At 43.1% G+C, this 21584-nt stretch overlaps 1 protein-coding gene across 1 annotated transcript in view; it reads left to right on the top strand.

The window, feature by feature from the left end:
- Nucleotides 1–21584, top strand: part of LOC120882942 (phospholipid-transporting ATPase IB) — a 401559-nt gene that overhangs the window by 249074 nt on the left and 130901 nt on the right. Inside the window, exons 27-29 of the mRNA XM_040266775.1 lie at nucleotides 7031–7105; nucleotides 14592–14714; nucleotides 16620–16698. Coding sequence (XP_040122709.1) covers nucleotides 7031–7105; nucleotides 14592–14714; nucleotides 16620–16698 — 277 coding nt within the window. The remainder of the gene's footprint in view (nucleotides 1–7030; nucleotides 7106–14591; nucleotides 14715–16619; nucleotides 16699–21584) is intronic.

Genomic DNA, 21584 nt, shown 5'->3' with positions numbered 1-21584 from the left:
ACTTCTAAAAATAGAATTTCTAGGTGAGGTGTGTGCTTCTTTTCTATCCTAATATATATTGTCAGATCAAATTCCAAGAAGACTGTAGTGCTTTGACTTTGATCGGCTCAGACCCATCTGCACATCAGTAGATCACAGTGTTGCTGCCACTTTAGTGAGGAACTGTGGCTGATTTATTTACTCTCTGGAGGGTACTTTTCCACTTCAGCCCTCTACCGTGGGTACAGGAAGATCAGAGTAAACTGAGGATCAGGTCCGCCCATTCCCGGGTGAAACCATCACCCAAGATGTGGGCTGGGGGCTCAGATTCTGAGTGGCAGCAGGGCTAACTGCCGAGGTGGTACAGTGGTGCCCGGTACCCTAGACAGGAGTCTATGTAGTCAGCCAGGATGGTTACTGCATTCTTGGCAAAAGGGCAGCAGTTAAAGCAAGAAAGGATCTTTTTCCAAGAAGGAAAAGCCATTTAATAAGTTTAGGTCAGTTTGCTCCTAACAGCACTGCATTTGAGCAGGAGAAACCCCAGGAGCTTGGCAAACCATGTTGCTGGCCAGTCTTCCCACCAGCTCACAAGTATGAGGCTCTCCAGGCAGAGCCTGGCTCTCCGCTTTGACTGCAGCCATTTAATATCATTCCTAGTTAACAGCAGAGTGAAGGTGGAGGAATCTTTGCCCCCTTAGTCTAGAGGAGTAAGATTTAGTGACTGTAGCAAGCCATGGTCCAAGTAACCCCACCGCAGAGGGTGGGCGGGTGGTCTATCTGCTTTGCGGGCTGTGTGCCTGGGTGTGCGGCTTGGAGCCCTGGTGTTCCAAAATTGACACTGATGTTTACGAATTGGGCAGTGCTTTCTCTTTTAGGAGATGAATTAGCATTTGTATATGACTAACCAGTGTGAAAGTCTGATTTTACAGTGTGTCAGGGAGTCGTCGTGTACCTGTCTCGTGGATAAATAAAGTAAAAACTCAGTACGTTTATATAAATATTTTAAAATACAGTGTGTTCTACTTTTTCCGTTTCACCTAGGGAGATCTTGCCAAAATAAAATCAAGTTTGAGTGTTTACGATGTAAGAGAAAACCAGCTCATGGATTTTGAATTTAGGAGATGAATTGTGTATTTTTGTTTATTTTTGTTTTAATTTTTTTCCTCTCCCAAATAAATATTTCTAATGAAATAAACAGATCTGATCATCTAATGATGGATTATTTGAGTGAAGATGGAAACTAAATTGGAAATGTTGAAAATGAGCTGGCTTATACTTCTCAAAAAGCTGCAGCACCTGCAATTGATAAAAATTAGTACAAACATATCAAAAATCTTGGAAGAAACATGTGGCTCAGCCAGGGCCAACTTGGACAGAATCATAACACTGGCTGCTTAGAGGAAATATCTCAACATTCAGCTAATCAGGGATGTTAATCTGAAGTGAAGACTGAAAATTGTGACTTGGTTAGGATCGCTCAGGGTGAAGGTTAATGCTGAGAAAGACATGCTTGATTTCTTAGGATTTTTTTTTCCTTACTGTGAATTTCAACAACTAAAATGTCACAGTTACATGAAATTCACCCAGTCTTTAAAGTGATATCTCAGTGATAATTTATCAAGATATATTCTGGTTTACGGATCTAATTTTGTCCAGTTTTACAGTCACATCCGTTTCTGCCATGGTCCCTAAGGTGTAGGGCCTGTGGTTCTATGTACGAGGTCAGCCCAGAGGGGAGTTACTCAAAAAGAAGCAAAGCTTTCGGAACCCCCACCTTTTACACACCCACATACAAGCGTGACTTCCTACAGTCTGTCATATGGCGTTATTTTGCTTATAACAAACATATTACAATATTATTTCAAAACTTTATCATGTTGACCTCATGAATCTACTTCTTTCATCCAGGCGTTCTCTGTAGTGGCACTGTTGACACCTTGGACTAGACAGTTCCTTGCTGTAGGGAGCTTTCCAGGTCATCCTATGATATTTAGCAGAATCTTTGGCCTCTACCCACCAGATGCCAGTAACACACTCAGATGGATTCCAGGCACGGTCAGGTGTCTCAGAGGCAAAATCAACCCAGTTGAGAATAACTGCTTCAAACAGTTATCTAAATAAAACATGGACATATTTAAAAAGTTCACAGGGGTATGAGTGAGTCTCCATACTACCCCCTAGAGACCACTTCTGCTACATCAAGATAATGAATATTAACCATCTGAGTGTGCTTATTTAACTTATATGCAGAGTACATCATGAGAAACGCTGGGCTGGAAGAAGCACAAGCTGGAATCAAGATTGCCGAGAGAAATATCAATAACCTCAGATATGCAGATGACACCATCCTTATGGCAGAAAGTGAAGAGGAACTAAAAAGCCTCTTGATGAAACTGAAAGAGAAGAGTGGAAAAATTGGCTTAAAACTCAACATTCAGAAAACGATGATCATGGCATCTGGTCCCATCACTTCATGGGAAATAGATGGGGAAACAGTGGAAAGAGTGTCAGACTTTATTTTTGGGGGCTCCAAAATCACTGCAGATGGTGATTGCAGCCATGAAATTAAAAGACGCTTACTCCTTGGAAGAAAAGTTATGACCAACTTTTAAGCATATTAAAAAGCAGAGACATTACTTTTCCAACAAAGGTCCACCTAGTCAAGGCTATGGTTTTTCCTGTGATCATGTATGGATGTGAGAGTTGGACTGTGAAGAAAGCTGAGTGCCGAAGAATTGATGCTTTTGAACTGTGGTGTTGGAGAAGACTCTTGAGAGTCCCTTGGACTGCAAGGAGATCCAACCAGTCCATTCTAAAGGAGATCAGTCCTGGGTGTTCTCTGGCAGGAATGATGCTAAAGCTGAAACTCCAATACTTTGGTCACCTCATGCGAAGAGTTGACTCATTCAAAAGACCCTGATGCTGGGAGGCGAAGGGGACAACCGAGGATGAGATGGCTGGATGGCATCACTGACTCGATGGACATGAGTTTGGGTGAACTCTGGGAGTTGGTGATGGACAGGGAGGCCTGGCGCGCTGCGATTCATGGGGTCACAAAGAGTCGGACATGACTGAACAACCAAACTGAACTGAACTAAACTGAACCCCTAGTATTAGAATTTTATGTTGAATGCTATATGATTATAGCTATAAGGTATAGAGTATGTTCCTAGAAGTGGAATTGCTAGATCAAAGGAAAAATAGGTTAAACATATTTGTGGACAGTGCCGTATTGCCACCTGGGTATGAAAGTAGCTGTTTTCTCAGGTTGTCAAACTTTTAAATCTTTGACTATTTGTTGGGTGAAAAATGATATCCCTTTGTGTGTGTGTTTCACAAAAAATGAGATTTCCTACATTTATAAGTGGTTTTGTGTCCTGTGATCATACTGCATGTGTGTGCTTTGCCTGTTTTCCTAACAGTTTGTTGGGCATTTCCTTTGTCATTTGAGGAAATTTATAGAGTAAGGAAATTAGATCTTCATAGATATTACAAATACATATTTATATATACTGCTTATTCATCTTCATTAATGTTTGTCTCTATCGAAGTGTTTCAAATGTATTTCTCTTTTTGTATGATTTCTGAATTTAATGTCATATAGAGAGTCAATTTCACATACAAAAAAATAACTTTTTTTCCTGCTGTCTCCTAATGCTTTGTGTTAGGTATCATGGTTAAGTATTCAAGCCATCTGTAATTAGTTTCAGTATATGGAGTGAGACCAAAACAACCTAAAACTTCTCCTAAATACTGTGGTAACATTATATATTAAAGGGCATTTCAGCAGAGTGAGATAAAGGTGGCTTATGAACCAAAGGCTGTTGACATAATTGCCTTCGGTCTGGGTTCAGAGTAATGAAGCTGGCGCTCATAGGGACCAGTGGAAGGCGCTCTTAGGAACCAGTGGAAGGCCATTACATCTCTGTAAAGAAGGACAGTGACCTCAAGATGGCAGGCGAGGGCCTCGTCCATGGTAGGACTTTGTAAGTTAGGGTTATGAATTCAATCTTATTTGAATAGTGTTTCTTTTTCACATTTCTCTTGTACTTAGCATATATTTGGGGTTTCATATTTTTAATCCTTTCAGCATTTTTCTGTGTATTATTAATGTGACAGACATATTTGGTATTACTTCTGTCATCACATTTTATGTTATGTTTTCAGCTGTTGCTGTTTCCTTGATTTCTACCTTTTGCTGAAATTCTCCTCACGCTTTATTTCCCTAAGGGCTTGTGAACACTCCCTGCTGACTTCTGGTATTGTCTACTGTGCTGGAGAAACATGACACCAACTTGACTTTTCCCCTTGTAGGCTAATTGGTTTCCCTGCTTGAATATATTAAAGAGTTGATACCACAAAATTTCAAAAGTCATTAACTGATACATCAGGGTACACATGGCTTTTGATCTTTTTGTAGCTGTTGTTTTGTTTTCTGGGGACAAACGGTGTCTTCTGTATTTATTGGCTGAGTAAGGTTTTAGACGATTGGAGGAATTTTTCTTCTATTATATCTTTGAACATTTGTTTCTAGTCTACATTTTTTTTAAAGGTACACCTTTTTGGACTTTTGCTGTTATATTTGGAAGGCTGTCAATTTCTGTTAAATTCAGTGTTAACTTTTGTCCTTTGCCCAGCAATTTTCTACTCGAGCCTATACTACCCAACCCAGACTAGTTTCAGCAGTGTCCATCCTGGGTTTTGTTGCCTTTTGTGCGTGTGCTCAGATGCTCATTCATGTCCAACTCTTTGTGACTCCATGGACTGTAGCCCACCAGGCTTCTCTGTCCATGAAATTCTCCAGGCAAGAATACTGGCGTGGGTTGCCATTTCCTTCTCCAGGGGATCTTCCCAACCCAGGGATCACACCCACATCTCTTGCATCTCTGGCATTGGCAGGCAGATTCTTTACCCCCAGTGCCCTGTGGGAAGCCCATTTTTATTTCCTTTATGTGTCCTTAATCTGTCCCATCTGCCTCTTATTATTTGTTTCCCTCTTTGATATCTTACCCATCTTGTTTCAGCTTGTTTCAGGGAAAGGTAACATCTTCTTTAGCTCTTTTAGGCTTGTCGAGAGCATTCAAAATATTTTTCTGTGCTTTGAACTGGTTATTTCTATGGAGATTGTTTCATATTTGACCATTTATTTATGTCATATTATTTTGTGTATTTTTTATTATTTTGTAATGACGTCTAGGGGAGGGGGCTTCAGAGTTTTTCAGAACACTTTCTCATCAATGTTTTGTCTCTTCCACATGGGTCACCTGTCCCTTTGCAGTCGTGACCATCTCCCTCACCACTGTTTTTTCTCTGTCGGTGAGTTGGAGGCCTCTACATCTCATGGTGAATTTCTCTGTGTTACAGCTTTCCTGTTAGGTGAATTTGCATTTATTTCTTTTTGGTTAGCATCTCGATTAGCATCTGCCATATTGATTGCCCTTTGCTCCCTACTGGGCCCTGCCATTCTCCTCCTCCATCACTTATGAGGAGAGGAGGCTTATATGTGTATATTGCCCTTGAACTCAGTGTGCCTGCTATGTTGAATCGGTCTCAGGACATCAGTCATGACTCACCCCTACATCAATCTTACCCTCTAAATAAGAGCTGATTCTGCTCTTTCTGGGCTTGATTCCCCTCTTTCTTGGAAACCTTGTTACTCTGAATGTTTTTTGGTTTTTTTTTTCTGTTTTCTTTTAATTAATTAATTAACTAGGTAACCAGGCTGTGTTGGGTCTTAGTTGTGGCATGTGGGGTCCTTTCACTGCACCACCAGATTCTCTAGTTGGGGCTCACAGGCTCAGTAGTTGCAGTGCACAAGTTTAGTTGCTACAGAGCATGTGGGAGTCTTAGTTCCCCAACCAGGGATCAAACCAAGGTTCCTTGCACTGCAAGACAGATTCTTACCCACTGAACCACCTGGGAAGTCCTGTCCCTGAAGGTTTGGTCTGCTATTGACGTTCTCGTCTTACTGATCAGTTTCTATTCTATGTCATTTGTAGTTTTAACTAAGGCTATCTCCTAGTTTCATTGAAAATAGCTATTTCTCTTTTGTTTTCAATTATTTTTGCTGCTTTCAGTTGCTATTAGGGAGAGGATGGCAGTAAAAATATTACTACTCTTATCTTCAACAAAAACCAATGAATTAACTGAAATAAGCGATGAAATAGTTCTGTTTGCTAGGTATTTATCAATGTTCACTCAGTTGTTTGAGAAAAGGACAAAGAAAAGTATAACACAATCTTGGTAAAATTAGGTTAAGACCCTTAAAACACTTTATAATTGTGTTTGTATCTTGTATAGATCTGGACTCTCGTTACACTAAAAGTTTGGTTGAAGTACTGATTGCCGAGGCCTCACATGGTAGGGAGGCCATGTGGATAAAACCGTTGTTTTAGGTGTGGCTAATCTTTAAATTGGGTTTCCCAGGTGGCTCAGTAGTAAAGAATCCGCCTGCCAAGGCAGGAGATTCAAGAGATGTGGGTTCAATCCCTGGATCGGGAAGATCTCCTGGAGGAGGAAATGGCAACCCCTTTCAATATTCTTGCCTGGAAAATTCCATGGACAGAGGAGTCTGGTGGGCTTTGCAGTCCATGGGGCTGCAAAGAGTCAGACATGACTGAGCACACAAATACTGAGTGTCTGGTTTTTTTGTTTTTTTTCTTCTTTACTTTTATCTATTTGAAAGTCCTACAAAGATAAGTCATATTTATCAAGTCAGTTTTACAGGAAAAGAACATGAAGCAGAGATCCTCCCCGTATTGAGGACGTGCTGACATGAAACATTAGATATAAATTAAACGTAAATTGTTTTTCTATAAATATGTGCATGCTACCTCTTAAAATCGATGAATGCCTTCAATGTACAGTTTCCTTAAAGTGTTGGTATTATTGGGAATCTGTATTTTATGGAAGAATAACCTCGGTCCTCTGGCTCCGTGTCCCTCAGCAGCTGTGTCCAGCTGGTGGTCCACATTCCCCACGATTCCTTTAGTGAATGGAAACATTTAGGTCAATATTGATATAAAACTTCATGAACTTCCTTCTCTTTCAGCTTTGGTTTGCCTTCGTTAATGGATTTTCTGGGCAGATTTTATTTGAACGTTGGTGCATCGGCTTGTACAACGTGGTAAGTAAGCACGCTCCCTCTCCCTCTGACAGCATGCGGGGCCGCACTGTTTGTGTCTGGGACGAGGAGCTAAGTCCCTCATCTGCATCCACAGCTCACATACATCTTTAAGGCCTCCGTTGCTGCCACACATCCTGCAGAAGCACAAACTCCCCACACATGGTTTCAATCATCGCAGATCATTCCTGAATAACCCCATGAAATTATTAACCCATATATCTTGATAATAGACCCTTGTTACCTCCTGACTAAATGCCTGGGCAACATTTCCATGTTTGCAGCTCCAGAAAAAAAATTTCTGAACTGTGTCTAAACTCATTCCGCTCCATAATTTCGTTTCTGAATCCGTCAACATAGATGTGAATGTACAAAACCTAACCTGGTGTCCTTTCTGTCCTTCTTAAAAGCATATGTGTCCCTGTGGATGGACGTTTTCTCCCACCGTTAGTGCTAAAGTAATGAATTCTGACTCCCAGCTCATGTGGCAAATGGTGTTCAGGTTATTTGGTATTTTTTATGATTTTCGAGTTCTCATTTCATTAATTGACTGTAATGAATTCAAAAGCTAAAAATACGTATCAACTATAGGCTAACATGACTAAGTAGCTACTTAGCCTTTTGTTTTCCTGGCAAGGGGTGTAACTTAAGGCACCTTTCTTGAATTGTGCTTCCACACTTTTGTTTTGGACCCTTACTCTGACATTCTCTGCCTTGGGGGAGTTTATACTCTGAAACAGTCGTTATAGGTAGGCATAGATGGAAGTTACCAGACATACAATAATATAAATCATGGTGCTATAAATATTTAGAGTTTGTATATACATTTGTGGAGAAGGCAATGGCAACCCACTCCAGTACTCTTGCCTGGAAAATCCCACGGACGGAGGAGCCTGGTAGGCTGCAGTCCATGCAGTCGCTAAGAGTCGGCATGACTGAGCAGCTTCCCTTTCACTTTTCACTTTCATGCGTTGGAGAAGGAAATGGCAACCCACTCCAGTGTTCTTGCCTGGAGAATCCCAGGGATGGGGGAGCCTGGTGGGCTGCCATCTATGGGGTCCCACAGAGTCGGACATGACTGAAGCGACTTAGCAGCAGCCGCTTATACATTTGTGGCTGGATATTCAAGTCATCCATCTACTCAGTCCCTTCTTTATTTTAAGTAGCCACCCTGCTAGGTGCACTATCTATTAATAAAATACCGCATACAACTCATAGAACACACAGCTCCAGCCCTGTAGAGCTCAACAGATGAAGAGCCTAAGATGGTGCTGAACCAAGTTCAGATCTTGGTTGATCAGCTGATAACTGTGTTACTCACCGCCAAGTACACTAGTACATTTTTTGCTAATAATTAATGTCCCCAAAGACAAAAGTGACAAGTGGAGAGAACAGAGCTGAATTGATGGCCATTTATCACCTGTGCTAGAAAAGCCAGTCTAACCACCTACCACATAGAAAGGGCCTCCCCTTGGGCAGGTTGTTAACTTTGCAGGACTTAGAAGTGTTTTGAGTAGGTTAAAATTATGTGACCATTCAGGGGGCAATATACTGACTGCTCCACAGTGATTTAGTATTGGAAAAGGCCAACCCTGGCCCACATACATATAGTATTAGTAACTGAAAGGCTGAGACCTAAGAGGCTGTGCTTTAGCACTAAGAATTGAAATGCATATCACCTGGTTACACAATAAAAGGAGTTTAGCCCTGTTTTCATGCTCAGGCAGGAGCACTGAATCCTCTCTTTAGTTCTCTGGCATCTTGGGCAGTTCAGGTTTATCCAGCAAACTCATAGCTATGATATATCAGATGCTGATGGGCTGTGGGACAGTTTTGGTCAGTGTGGTCCTCAGACCACATGTATGAGCATCACCAGGATTTCTTTGACAAGGTGGATTCTTGAGCACTATCCCAACTTAACAAAGAGTTTCCCAGAGATACTGAGAAACAAAACAAAATTTTTTAGGAAAACTTTCTAGCAGTGGTTATCCACATTAAAGTTTGACCCCCTAGGGTTTGGGATGTATTTTTTAACTGTAATTTAAAAATCCAGAGGAGAGAGAATATCACAGCTGAGAAGTGAATTCCCAGGTGAAAAGGCCCTGTTGCCACGGTGTGGAAGTCGGTCACCAGGAAGTGGTGGCAGAGAATTGGGATAGTCAAGTCCAGTGGGCTCAGAGGGTCATTGACCTCACAGTCAGTCACTGGAAGGGCCAATGCTTTTGAGGACTGAAAGTCTGCCCGCCCCCTTGGAAATTGTCTTGGTCACTTTTGTTTGAAATAAATAGAAACTTAGGGAAAAGATGTAAAAAGGATACAAAGAACTGTATACCATCATCTATCAGTTATTAGCATTTTGCCCCCACTTGCATTCTCTCTCAAGACACTCACACGTGCACATATAGTCAAACACGTGCACACACTGCAACACATGTATTTCTGAGCCAACTGGGAATCAGTTAAGACATTATGACCCTGGGACTTCCCTGCTGGTGCAGTGGCTAAGACTCTGCTCTTCCAATGCAGGAGGCCCGGGTTCAATCCCTGGTCAGGGAACTAGATTGCACATGCTGCAACTAAGACCCAGGGCAGCCAAATAAACAACAAATAAGCGATTTACTAGAAAAAAAAATATTTTTAAAGACATCATGTCCCTTCTGCTTTATCCTTAAATGCATAGCTGGTAAGATAGTTCTCTTATGTAATCACAGTATGATGATCAAAATCATGAAGTTTAACATGGCTACAACACTGCTGTCTAATCTATGCGTACACACGTGCTAAGTCACTATGGTCGTGTCCGACTCTTTGTGACCCTTTGGGGTATAGCCCATCAGGCTCTTCTGTCCATGGGATTCTCCAAGCAAGAATATTGGAGTGGGTTGCCATGTCCTCCTCCAGGGATCTTCCCGACCCAGGGATCAAACCTGGGTCTCCTTTGTCTCCTGCGTTGCAGGCAGATTCTTTACCACTGAGCCACCAGGGAACCCTTACCAGCTCATATTCTAATTTTGTCATTACTCTTCTGTTGAGTATTTCCTTCCGCTCTAGGTTGCTCCACAGATACCCATGGCGAGAGGCAGTGACATCTGAGACAATGCTAGTGACCGCTTTTCTGGGCTGGGGTCTCTCTTCCCATTTTCTTCAAGCAATATTGATTTTCCTTCTTCAGGATAACTCTTGATGTTTGATTCGCCAAACCAGCTAAAGCAGCAAGTTACTGTTTCCCAATATAATTCTCACAGCACTGAATTAAATAGCTCTGAAACTAACTTCAGATTCCTCCATATCCTGAAGTCATGGATCAGTGTTATCATATTAGATGTTAATTATATCAATAGTCAGATTTCTACATCATTTTATTTTATGGGTAGAATGAGACCAAAGAAGCCACCAGTGACAAAAGCTACCATGATCAAATGGATTTCAGTGCCATTTTATCCATTTTTTTGGTGAAGAGATAACTCTTTAACAACAAAGAAATGTATCTGACTTAATTTTATCAAGCCAGCAGAATTTGAAGAAAACTGATCCCAGCTTCACTTATAAACAGAAATGTACAAATTATAAATAAGGTGTCAGCAAATAGACTTCAACGGTGTATCAAAAGGATAAAATATTTGACAGATAATTGGTTTATTTCAGAAATGTAGGCGATTCAAAACTTTAAAAAACATTCTAAATATCATTGTATCAGCCAAATAAAGAAGAAAAATGTGATCCCATCAGTAGATGCTGCAAATTTGTTGAGTCAATCCAACTGCCAGTCCCAAAATAAGGAATCTAAGTAATATAGTAAAGAAAGAAGTCAATTGGCTATAATGCATACTATTTATGAAAAAGTAGTACCATACTACCATAAATGGTAAAATCCTAAAACTGTTTCATTTTAAATAAGAAATTAGTCAGGGATTCCTGTCATCACTATATAATTCAGCATTGTTTGGGAATTTTCAGCAACTGCCAAGAAAATTAAATAGCTATTACAAATCCTAGGAAAAAGTAAAATATTTCTGTGCTTATACAAATATATGAACCAAAAATGGCTGTGTAAATATGTTCATATGACTGTACATCTAAAATGCCCAAAAATACCAGTAAAAAAATGATAGAATTATAAGAAAATTATAAAATTGTAAGATTTTGATTATAAGTTATAAAACTATAAGACAATGATAAAAGAAAATCTAATAAGGTGACTAGATTCATAATAAATACATGAAAACAAATAGCTTTTTCTGACCTGGGAATCACTAGCTATTTTTGTTTAGTATAGAAGTAAGATTTAGAAATGGAAGGATAGTAATAATTCCTTTCAAAATAGCAATTAGAACTCTACATTTCATAGGAATAATTTTTATACTGAAGAGTTCCCTTGTGGCTCAGCTGGTAAAGAATCTGCCTTCAATGTGGGAGACCTGGGTTCTATCCCTGGGTTGGGAAGATCCCCTGGAGAAGGGAAAGGCTACCCACTCCAGTATTCTGGCCTGGAGAATTCCATGGACTGACCATGGGGTCACAAAGAGTCAGACACGACTGAGGGACTTTCACACAGTTTTATAAAAAACTTAGTATAGTATCAACCCTTCCAAAATTAGTATGTAAATTTATGTGATTCCAACTAGAATCCCGATGGATGATTGTTTAGGGGGGAGAAAGTAGGGGAAGGGAATTGCATAAAATGATATTAAAGTATAAATGGAATTAACAGGTGCCTGCCTAAGAGTAAATAGGCAAAGCATGTTCAGAAAAGAACAATCAGAGGGTAGACTTATCTAAACATCAAACCATGCTGTAAAGCTGCCACAACCTCATCAACACGGTACTAAGAGAACTGGGTGGATAGTCAGGGAACTTAGCACTAAATCCCAGTTCTAGCTTCTAGATCTGTAATATGTGAGATAATAAGTAAATAAGTAAATAATAAGATAATAAGTAAATGTCGAAAGTGATATTTTAGTGTAGTGAAAAAGTTTGGATTGTGTTCTCAAACTGGCTATTTATAGGGAAAAAAAAAACAAAATTAGATTCCTTTCTTATCCAACATAGATACATTAGTTTCAAAAAAATTGAGACATAAATTTGAGAAGTAAAACTATAAAAATCCTGCAAGAAACTCCTGACGTAGTTGGATGTTGAGAAGCTATTCTTGATCTTACAGAAATTGAAAGCATTTTTATATGACAAATGAAACCATAAAGAAAGCCACTAGACAAAAAGTGTATTTGGAGGAAATTTTATAATAGAAAGACAGAGTTCAAGAACTCTTAGAAAAGCAGGTAAACCATGAATTGAAAATGGACAAAGGACCTGATGTTCTGCACAATTCCAAATCCTCACATCCAGCAAATACATGAAAACGTGGTCAGACTCACTGGTGGTCCAGGGAATATTTATTTTTAGAAGTAGTGAATATCTTCAGTTTTTCTGAGTGGAGAGTATTAAATAGAATATAACAGGCAATTGCTGATAGGAAAGCAGGGGAAAGGTTGTGTCCTTCATGAAAGGAGAGAGAAACCACTGGGACCTTTTCTGGAAGCAGCCAGGCAGCATCCTATGAAGTTAAAAATGTATTTGTTTTTTTAAAATCCCACAGCCCTACTTCTGGGAATCCTTCACAGAGAAATAAAAGATACAGGATAGATATTATAATATATTCTAGGTGTTTATTACATGATGGTTATGGCAACAGAGATCTGGAAACAAGATGAATGCCTATCCATAGGTGATAGTTGAAAAAATATGGTCCACTTACAGTATGAATTATTATGTGAGCATGAAAATGACTGCTTTGGGGTCAAACCCTGGGAACTTGGGGGCTTCCCATGGTGTTTTGTTTAATGAGAAAAATGCAATGAAGAAAGTGTGTATGATGGATTGTTTCTGAAAAACAAGTAATGATCCCTGACGTGTATATGTGTGTGTGCACTACAATCCAGGTGAGCTAGCTGGCAGGTAGTTAGCCTGGGGGTACAGAGGGCCAGAGGATTTGAAGTAGGTAGGAGGAAGTTAAGTGAAAAAAGGAAAAGAAGAAACAGCCGGCTGTGTACCTGACGTGCGGATTGCTCCCTCAGCCTGACAGTGAGGGTGAGTTTATATATACACTGAGTGTGCAGCGCTTCTGAGATGTCTGCGGGGCACCTTCCTGTAGCGTTTGTCATTGAGATCTTTTTCTCCTTGAGATCTTTAGAACATGGACATCCCGGGGCTGATCTCTGCTCCCGGCTGAAGGTGGAGCCGGCCCGTTTCCTGGGCCTCACCCCACCACACTCTGGCTGCTTTGTCCCAGCAGACTTAGGCCAGGCTGACTCCTGGCCGGACGTCGAGGCTGCTGGGAACTGATGGGCACTCAGCAGTCTCTCGAGATGCACATCCACTTCTCCCGGCCCCCAGAGCTTGGCGGGCTTGTGGGGTATGGATTTGGTCCGTGCCAAGCAGAGAGCAACCCGTGCTCACACCCGAGGAGGAGGTGGCCCGTAGATCTGCCGGCCTGGGATGACATGCTTGTTCCAGCCCTCTGCTTCAGCACCCAGCTTTCTCTTTCCAGAACACAGATAGAAGCCTGTCACATGCTATGGAGGACAGGCAAAGGTTAGCACCCTCTGCTCAGCATATCCAGAGGTCATTCTGTCTCCATCCCAGCCTTGTCTCGTGTGTGTCTCCGGCCACCCTGGATGACCTCAGGGTCCCCCCAAATGCTCTGTGTGTGTTTGAGCTTTGTGATGGGTGCTCGTTCCGTGGGGTTGCTGCCCTCTGTCCCCTCCCATTCACACCCCTCGCCATCCTGCCAAACTCTGCAGGTACAGTACCTTCCAGGCCAGAGACTCTGTGGTCCAACATCCTTCCTTGACTCCCCCGCTTCCTGCATCGCCTCCCCAGGAGTGACTTTGCAGAGCACGCTGTTGTGTCTGTATGTTCCATGTCTGTTGCCAGCTGCTGCGTCCCCACCTCTGCAGTGGGCAGAGTTCCAAGGGGTCAGGTGCCTGCTTCTTTGCCTTCTTCCTTCTTCTGTTTTTAAATTTCTCCCTTCCTGGGGGTTATCGCAATATCTAACCCATCATGTATTCCCAGTAAAATGACTGAGTAAGTGGTTGAAAAACATTGTGCTTCCTGAAAAGTGATCATAAAATCAAGGTAAATGGGGTCTCGGCTCCCACAGAAAAACACCCCACACCACACAGGGCCCACTGTGCCGGGTTTGAAGACACAGCTTATCTGCAAAGGAAGGCAGTTGTTCCTTGAACCAAAGCTCTTGGCCAATCACATTTTTAGGATGTTGGTCTTAGTGTTCTGTGTCAATTTTATACTGATTAGGCAATAGTGTAAAATGACCTTTCGTTTATTTTCTCTGATGGGAGGGTGTCCAGGGAGTCCCTGAACCCAGGCTTTGGACTTGACCTGAAGTTACGGCGTCATCACGTCGACCTGAACCTCTGGGGCTGCAGGAATCAGAATGGCCTCTGCTAACAGCTTGCTGTTATCTCTGCAGATTTTCACGGCACTGCCCCCCTTCACGCTGGGCATATTCGAGAGGTCTTGCAGCCAGGAGAGCATGCTGAGGTTCCCGCAGCTCTACAAGATCACCCAGAACGCCGAGGGCTTCAACACCAAGGTGAGCCACATGTGCAAATGGGACCCCTCAGAAAGGCTGGTGACCCTGCCGATGCTCGGCGGGGGCCCTTGAAGGAAGGTGAGGCCCCAGACCTCCCCCAGGATAGCACACCCAGGGACTCTTAGCTGCCTGATCAGGCAGGAAGCATCCAGTCTTCCTGTTTAACAAAGCCTTCTTCCCTACCTGTGCCCCTGATGGCCACGGGGCCAGTGGCCCCCACACCCCGAGGCCTGTAGGATCCAATCCTCCCCCATCCCATCGAGCCCCATTGCCTGGCATGGCCCTTGCTCCATCACTGCCTGGTTCTCAGTGATAGGGAAATATTCCTTCAGCCAGTGAGGGGAATTGGCCAGAGGTGTACGCAAGAATCAAGTCAGACGTGGCAGTTGTTTTTCAGTCTGGAGAATCGGTAAAGAGAAGACATCTAGACAGAGAAGGAGTAGGGATCCAGGGCTGAGCTGAGCAGGACCAGACTTAGGTGTTTCAGGGTCCTCTGATCAGGAGTAGCCAAGGGGTCTGGTGGGTCACTGGCTGGCCAGCCACGTCTGGGGGGCAGCGGTGAGGACCCACCCTGAGGAGGGCAGGTGCCCAGCTGGGCTGGAGACAGAGATGCCCACATGCCTGCATTTGCCGTGTTTCCATCTCCAGTGTTCATGCAGGAGGGGTTTCAGGGGCTGGAACTAAGACAGCAGGTGCTGGTTGTGTGTGACCAGCCTGCATGACCACCACTGGGGCCTGAGAGAGGGTGATCCGGGAGTCCTGGGCAAAGAGCGGTCCCTGAAGACCTTGTTCTGAGCCAGGTGTTGTGACAGTCCTCCTTCAGAGCCGCCTCACGTTCGGGAAAGCATGATAGCTGTGTCCACATCTGGAAGAAATATGAGGGATCCTGATGGATCTCGTGTGTTCCACACACAAGGAGATGGGAGTGACTGATTGTGTCCTTGTTCACTGTGGCTCTGTCCATGAGAAATATGGTCTCTTTGTTCAGCGTCATTTATGTGAATCAAATCTGTGATTTACAGAGTTTGAATTCAAAGGCTGCATAAGGTGGGAGTAGGGAGTGGACCCACTGGAAAGGTAGCCTAGATGAGGGTGCTTGGAGACCAACCTGCAGGCATTTTGAAGATGTGGGGCGGGGGATGTAGCAGGCGGGGAAGAGATAGGGAAATCATGAACATTAAAGTAGGAAGATCTCATTGTCTTATCATTTCTCGTCATTTTCTGTTGTCCCGTCACTAGTTAAGATCAAGCTATATGGCAGTTCCTAGTATGATGCATAGATTTTTAAAGAAATTCAATCTGGCTTTAGTAATTCTTTCATTCAGGGTTAAAGGCATGGTTGAAATGCATTTACGAATCTGTAATTGAGAAGAAACTACTGGTTTAGAACTAATGTTCTGTTGTTTGACCTTTCAAGTTTAAAGAGAATCTTTAACTCTGAATGGTATTCATCTAAATCCTGAAAACCGAAAATGGGAGGGATTTTCAGGGGTAAACCGAGAGTGAGCGTGCTGTGTGAGAATTCACATGTTAAGTGTTTTGAATGCTTTCCAAAAGTATGGTTCCAGTCTCGTCAGTCCCACTGTGACCCCTTTTTTTGAGTGATGGTAAAATGTTGTTGTCTTGCTTTCAGTTCTAAAGGAAATGGATCATCATTTATATTTCGGATGTGGGTAGATTGTATATTGTCTTGTGTATATGTGAATATCTCTTTGGGTCTTTTTACTCGAGGAATATTATCTGGAGATAGCCGGCTCATTTGTAGCTAAAAAGGAGGAAATTGGTTTTTTCCGCTTTCTGGAGCTGGGATTGCAGCCTGCATCCCTGACAGTGAGGGGCTTGTTGAGCCACACAGAGGTCAAGAGTGTGGGCAGTTCCTGACAACCTCGATCTGTTTTCCCTTAGGTTTTCTGGGGTCACTGCATCAACGCCTTGGTCCATTCGCTCATCCTCTTCTGGTTTCCCATGAAAGCGCTGGAGCATGGTAGGTAATGGCTTCGTGATTCAACTCTCAGCAAGTAGCTTTGCAGCCCCTCCATGCCTGTTGTTCACAAATTTTTTTCCCAGTTCCACAGGCCTAGAGATCACAGGAACAAATTTTAGAAGAAAAACATACGTAACATCTAATGAGAACTAGTCTCGGCTTTATAGCTTGTAGGTTTCACCCCTTCTGGCTCTAAGAACCCATTTTCTTTCCAGTTGCCTGGAGAGTTTAAATACTAAGAATTTGAAACTTTATTTTTAATAACCATTTGAGTCAAAGATCTTGAAGAAAAGCACTTTACTATAATGAAACATCAATGCCTCTTGCCCTCGAGTTTGAAATTTTCTGTTCATTACTTGGGCTTTCGTTTTCCAAGCCTGACACACCTCTATGCCAAATAACTCAAATCTCACGAGAGTATAATTTTATACCCTGTCTTCTGAAAGTCTCTTTTCCTTGAGGTACACTTTTCAAGCAAATGTTTAAAGTTTGTTGGAGGCTGGACTATTCCAGTTGTTTTTAACCTTCGCTGAGCTGGAGGAGGGTGTGCTTGTTCTCATTAATGCATCCAAAATGTGGCCTCTTACAAGAGACATACCTTTTAGCCTCAAAAAATGAAAATGTATTATGAGAATGTCAGTCTATTACCCCTCTCAAATCGTAATAATACCCCCGGGGAAAGTTACCCTAAATGTTGACTAGACAAGGCCTCTGACTGTTCAGAGAACCAAAGGATAGAAAGTTTCTGAGCTTCTTTGCTTCTTCTTCCAAGTTTCTGTGTCAGTGGGTTTTGTGCTTCAGACGGACATGAGTCATCCTCACTGATGTGCTTTAACCTGTCAAATATCGATTGTTAGAGAAAATGCATGCACAGCCAAGGTGTTATATACCTTATGACTTATTCTCTACTTCATCAGACCCCCTTTTCTTTCAAGGGTCCCTGAGTCTCTTGCTTACTTGTGTGTGTGCTCAGCCATGTCTGACTTTTTGCGACCCATGGGCTGTAGCCTGACAAGTTCCTCTGTCCAGGCAAGACTACTGGAGTGGGTTGCCATTTCCTACTCCACGCCTGTCTCTAAATCAGAAAGTAAAATTTTTTGCTTCCAGCCTCACCCCCAAAGGGGCATTCTCGATGAATCATTCCTTGAATGGTGGAGCTTTCCTGTGACTCATCTTTATGTGCTGCTGTTATTTAGTCCTTTCAGTCGTGTCTGGCTCTTTGCGGCCCCATGGACTGTAGCCCACCAGCCTCCTCTGCCATGAGATTTCCCAAGCAGGACCACTGAGTGGGTTGCCATTTCCTTTACATGTAGTAGTTTTAATTTATTGGGTTGGCCAAAGAGTTCTTTTAATTTTTTCATAAGATCACACAGAAAAACCTGAACAAACCTTTTGACCAACCCAATATTTTGAAATGATTTTGTGATTAAGAGCTTACAAATATAAGAGTGTTGACTGTGGTTTGTACTAGAAGCTCTGGCAGTTTGGTGATAAAGTGGCTGTCTTTGTATCAAGCTGGGCTGGTGATGGGAGGCAATTTGTCTGCTGAGCACAAGAGCGGCTTTGGTATGTGTCCTCTGGTCCCCAAGCCCAGCCTTTCATGCATAAGAAGAGACTAGTACTCATACTGACTCTGGGTATTATATCTAGGCCCACCACTCTCATATGTCTACAGGGACTCTGTAAATATGCAGTGCTTGCTTTGGAGTCATAGAAGTTTTGCAAGATAGACTCATAAAGTTTTGCAAGATGGACTCATAGAAGTTTTGCAAGTTGGACTCATAAAGTTTTGTCCTTTACTTGCCCGCTTCAGAAGGAGCTAGTGTGGCCCCGACTGATCAGGTGGTTTTCTAATCCTGAGTCACCATTATGTGCTTTGAGATGGTGGCTGGTATTCTTTGGTGGGATCACTATTATTTACCTAGATCACATCACATAAATCCATCCACTCTCCCCATGTGGTCTGTATTTAAAAGAAGATAGATCCCCAACAGTTACTAGTTTACGAAGAGGCGTCATCAGGTAAATTTCAAGTTAGTTTCCACCACATGGCTTCCCTGGTAGCTCAGTTGGTAAAGAATCCCCCTGCAATGCAGGAGACCCCAGTTCAATTCCTGGGTTGGGAAGATCCCCTGGAGAAGGGAAAGGCTACCCACTCCAGTATTCTGGCCTGGAGAATTCCATGGACTGTATAGTCCATGGGGTCGCAAAGAATCAGACACAACTGAGTGACTTTCACCTTATATGCTTCATTCAGATTAGCAATTTGCCTAGCAACCAAAAGGATGACTTTTTTTGATTTTTTTAATCGCCATCATGGTTAGCATCATTATTTCATATTTATTAAGACTTCTGCATAGAGGTTTTCTTTTGGTTATATTATAAACAGTAACCTTTTGACTGAAACTGTTGAAGGTGAAATGAATAGCAAGTGTGAAGTTTATTTGGCAAAGAACAACAGAAGGCTGTTAGTGTTCTTGGTCACTAGTTGATGTGCTCTAACAAATGGAATGAATATTGTAGGAATCGTTACTAAATTCTCACTATTAGTACAAACATGATTACAATGTCCCTCAGCCTTATTCTCTGATGTGATATTTATGTCCAAGGCCCTGTGATAGTCTAAGGGTGGTGGGTAAACGTGGCAATGTGGGTCTTCCCGTCAAAACATTTGAAGTCTGGTAAGGGACGTGGATAATTCTAGTACAGGCAGAAAGTAACTCTGAAGTAAAATCCAGAGGAAGCGCTCTCAGATTACAGGGGGCTGAGAGAGATGTCTTTCATTTAGGATGACTCATGGCTTGTTGGAGGGGATAATGTGTAGGCTTAGCCTGGAAGTCCAGGCAGAGCAAGATGCGAGGGTTGGAGGGAAGAGCTGAATGAAGGGGGTGATTCAGGACAGCTGCAGAGAGCTTGAGAAGTTCATTCCTTACAGGGAGGAAGGCAGAAGAATTGGAGAAGGTGGGTGAAAGCTGGCCTGCAGAGAGCTTGGAATGCAATGTTAAGAAGCCAAGACTCCATTTGGAAGCATTAAACAGTCAGTAGCATTTAGATTAAGCTGAGTGTTGCAAGCAGAGCAATTTTGGGAAGTTAAAACCATCATATCTTGTAAGGCCGATAGGAGAAGGAAAACTGATAGCAGGAGTCCTGGTTAGGTTTCCAGCTGTTCCAAGGAGCTTAAGGAGGGTTAACCCTGGGACTAGGGATGTGTTTAGCAAGGGGAGAACTTGTTTTGAGAAGAAGTCCTTCAGCAGAATCATAGCAGACCAGCGATGTGCCAGGTGCCAAGGGCGTGGTGGACACTAAAAAACTCAGCTTGTCTTGCCCTCTGGGGGCTTCTGTGAAGTCAGCTGATGATCAGGTAGAAGATGTTAGATGATCAGGAATTATGCGTAATTGCTTAATGGCCAGTGTGCTGTGTTCTACAGGCTGCTGGGGAGCTTGTAATATCGGGATATAACCTAGTCTAGTGGGTCAAGGAAGCATCTTCTCCAAGGAAGTAAGTAGTACATATGTTCTTAAAGAAGGAGCAGGGAGTGAGCAGGTGGGGCAGGGGAGGTGTAGGGAAAGTAGGGGAGAAAGAGCATTCCTGACAGGGAGCGCAAGCACGCAGGGCTCGTGCTGCCTGGGCGGGTCCTCGGGTACTGGCTCCGAGGAGGTGCAGGGCTGGTCTCGGGGGCTTGTTCAGCCTTTGGTGAGCACTTCCAGACCCTGAGCTTCCCTGGCCGTGGACAGTGAACCCCCTCCCCACCGCCTTCCTCCCCTCCTTCCCGCCCTCGCCCCCGTCCTTGTGCAGCTGTGAATCAAAACATGACTGCACACATTTCCAGCATCCCCTCTGCATCTGCAGCAGCACCCTAGTCGAGAGGGCAGTAGCATAGAGGTGTTAGGTTGAGGGTCAGATCACTAAAACTCAGATGGGGACCTTTTTCAGGGAGCGGTTTGGGGTGTGAGAGTTACACCCCGGACTTGCCTCTGAGGAAGACAAGACAGCGTGCAGAGAAGTGCATCAGGTCTGGCAAGAGCACGGGTCTTTGTGTGTTAAGTTTTTTAGTGGAGGGAAGGAAGTCAGAGGAGGAAATCAAAAAGCTTGCAAGTCTGAGAAGAACCAGGATGTGGCAGCTGATTTGATTACTTGTTCATGGGCTGATTGCCCTAAATAACAATGAGCTCCTGTTAACACTTTGAACCACTCCTTAGGAGGCATTCACCCTGCTCCCAAAGAAGTGTTGGAAAATGGCACCAATCTGAGACAAACGAGGGCATCTTCAAACCACGGGGACCCTGATCTCACAGAACAGTGCCTTGGGCCCCCCACCCCCGCTCTAGCCCCAAGTCCTGCCGGAAGCTGTCTGTCAGCCGCGGGCTTTACTCAGCCCTGAGGACCTTTGCTCAACTTGGGGCTGAGATCCACAGAGCAGCTTGGTTGCAGTGTTTCATGCTCTGTGGGCTGCATCGTCAATGTGGTGGAAATTACCAGGAAATTTTCTCCAGGCTCCCTCTAGAGAGGCTTAGGTACAGACAGTGCTGGTCACCCCCAGCATAGAGGCTCAGGTACAGATAGAGCTGGACACCTCCGGCATCATTGTTGGCAGAAACATTTCTGAGAGGTGCTAGCCCGTCATCATTCCTTAAGAAGCGTCCAAGAATTTTGCTTTGCTTATTTCTTTGTGGTTTTGGATAGAATTTTCAAAGCAGTGCTCGGCTGATGGAGTTTGTGATGATTCATTTCAAGTTTCGAAATACATTTTTCCACTCCAGCAATTCTGTAGTAAATCTGATTTCCTCCAACCATCACAACCTTACGCTCATGGCCATGGCCAGTCTGCAGCTCCCAGCCTTCAAACTTAAACGTGATTCTAGGTTAAAACCAGAGATGTCACCTT

Source organism: Oryx dammah, unplaced genomic scaffold, assembly GCF_014754425.2.
Source record: "Oryx dammah isolate SB20612 unplaced genomic scaffold, SCBI_Odam_1.1 HiC_scaffold_24, whole genome shotgun sequence".
In the NCBI taxonomy this organism is placed as follows: Eukaryota; Metazoa; Chordata; class Mammalia; order Artiodactyla; family Bovidae; genus Oryx; species Oryx dammah.
This window is presented reverse-complemented; position numbering and strand designations above follow the sequence as displayed.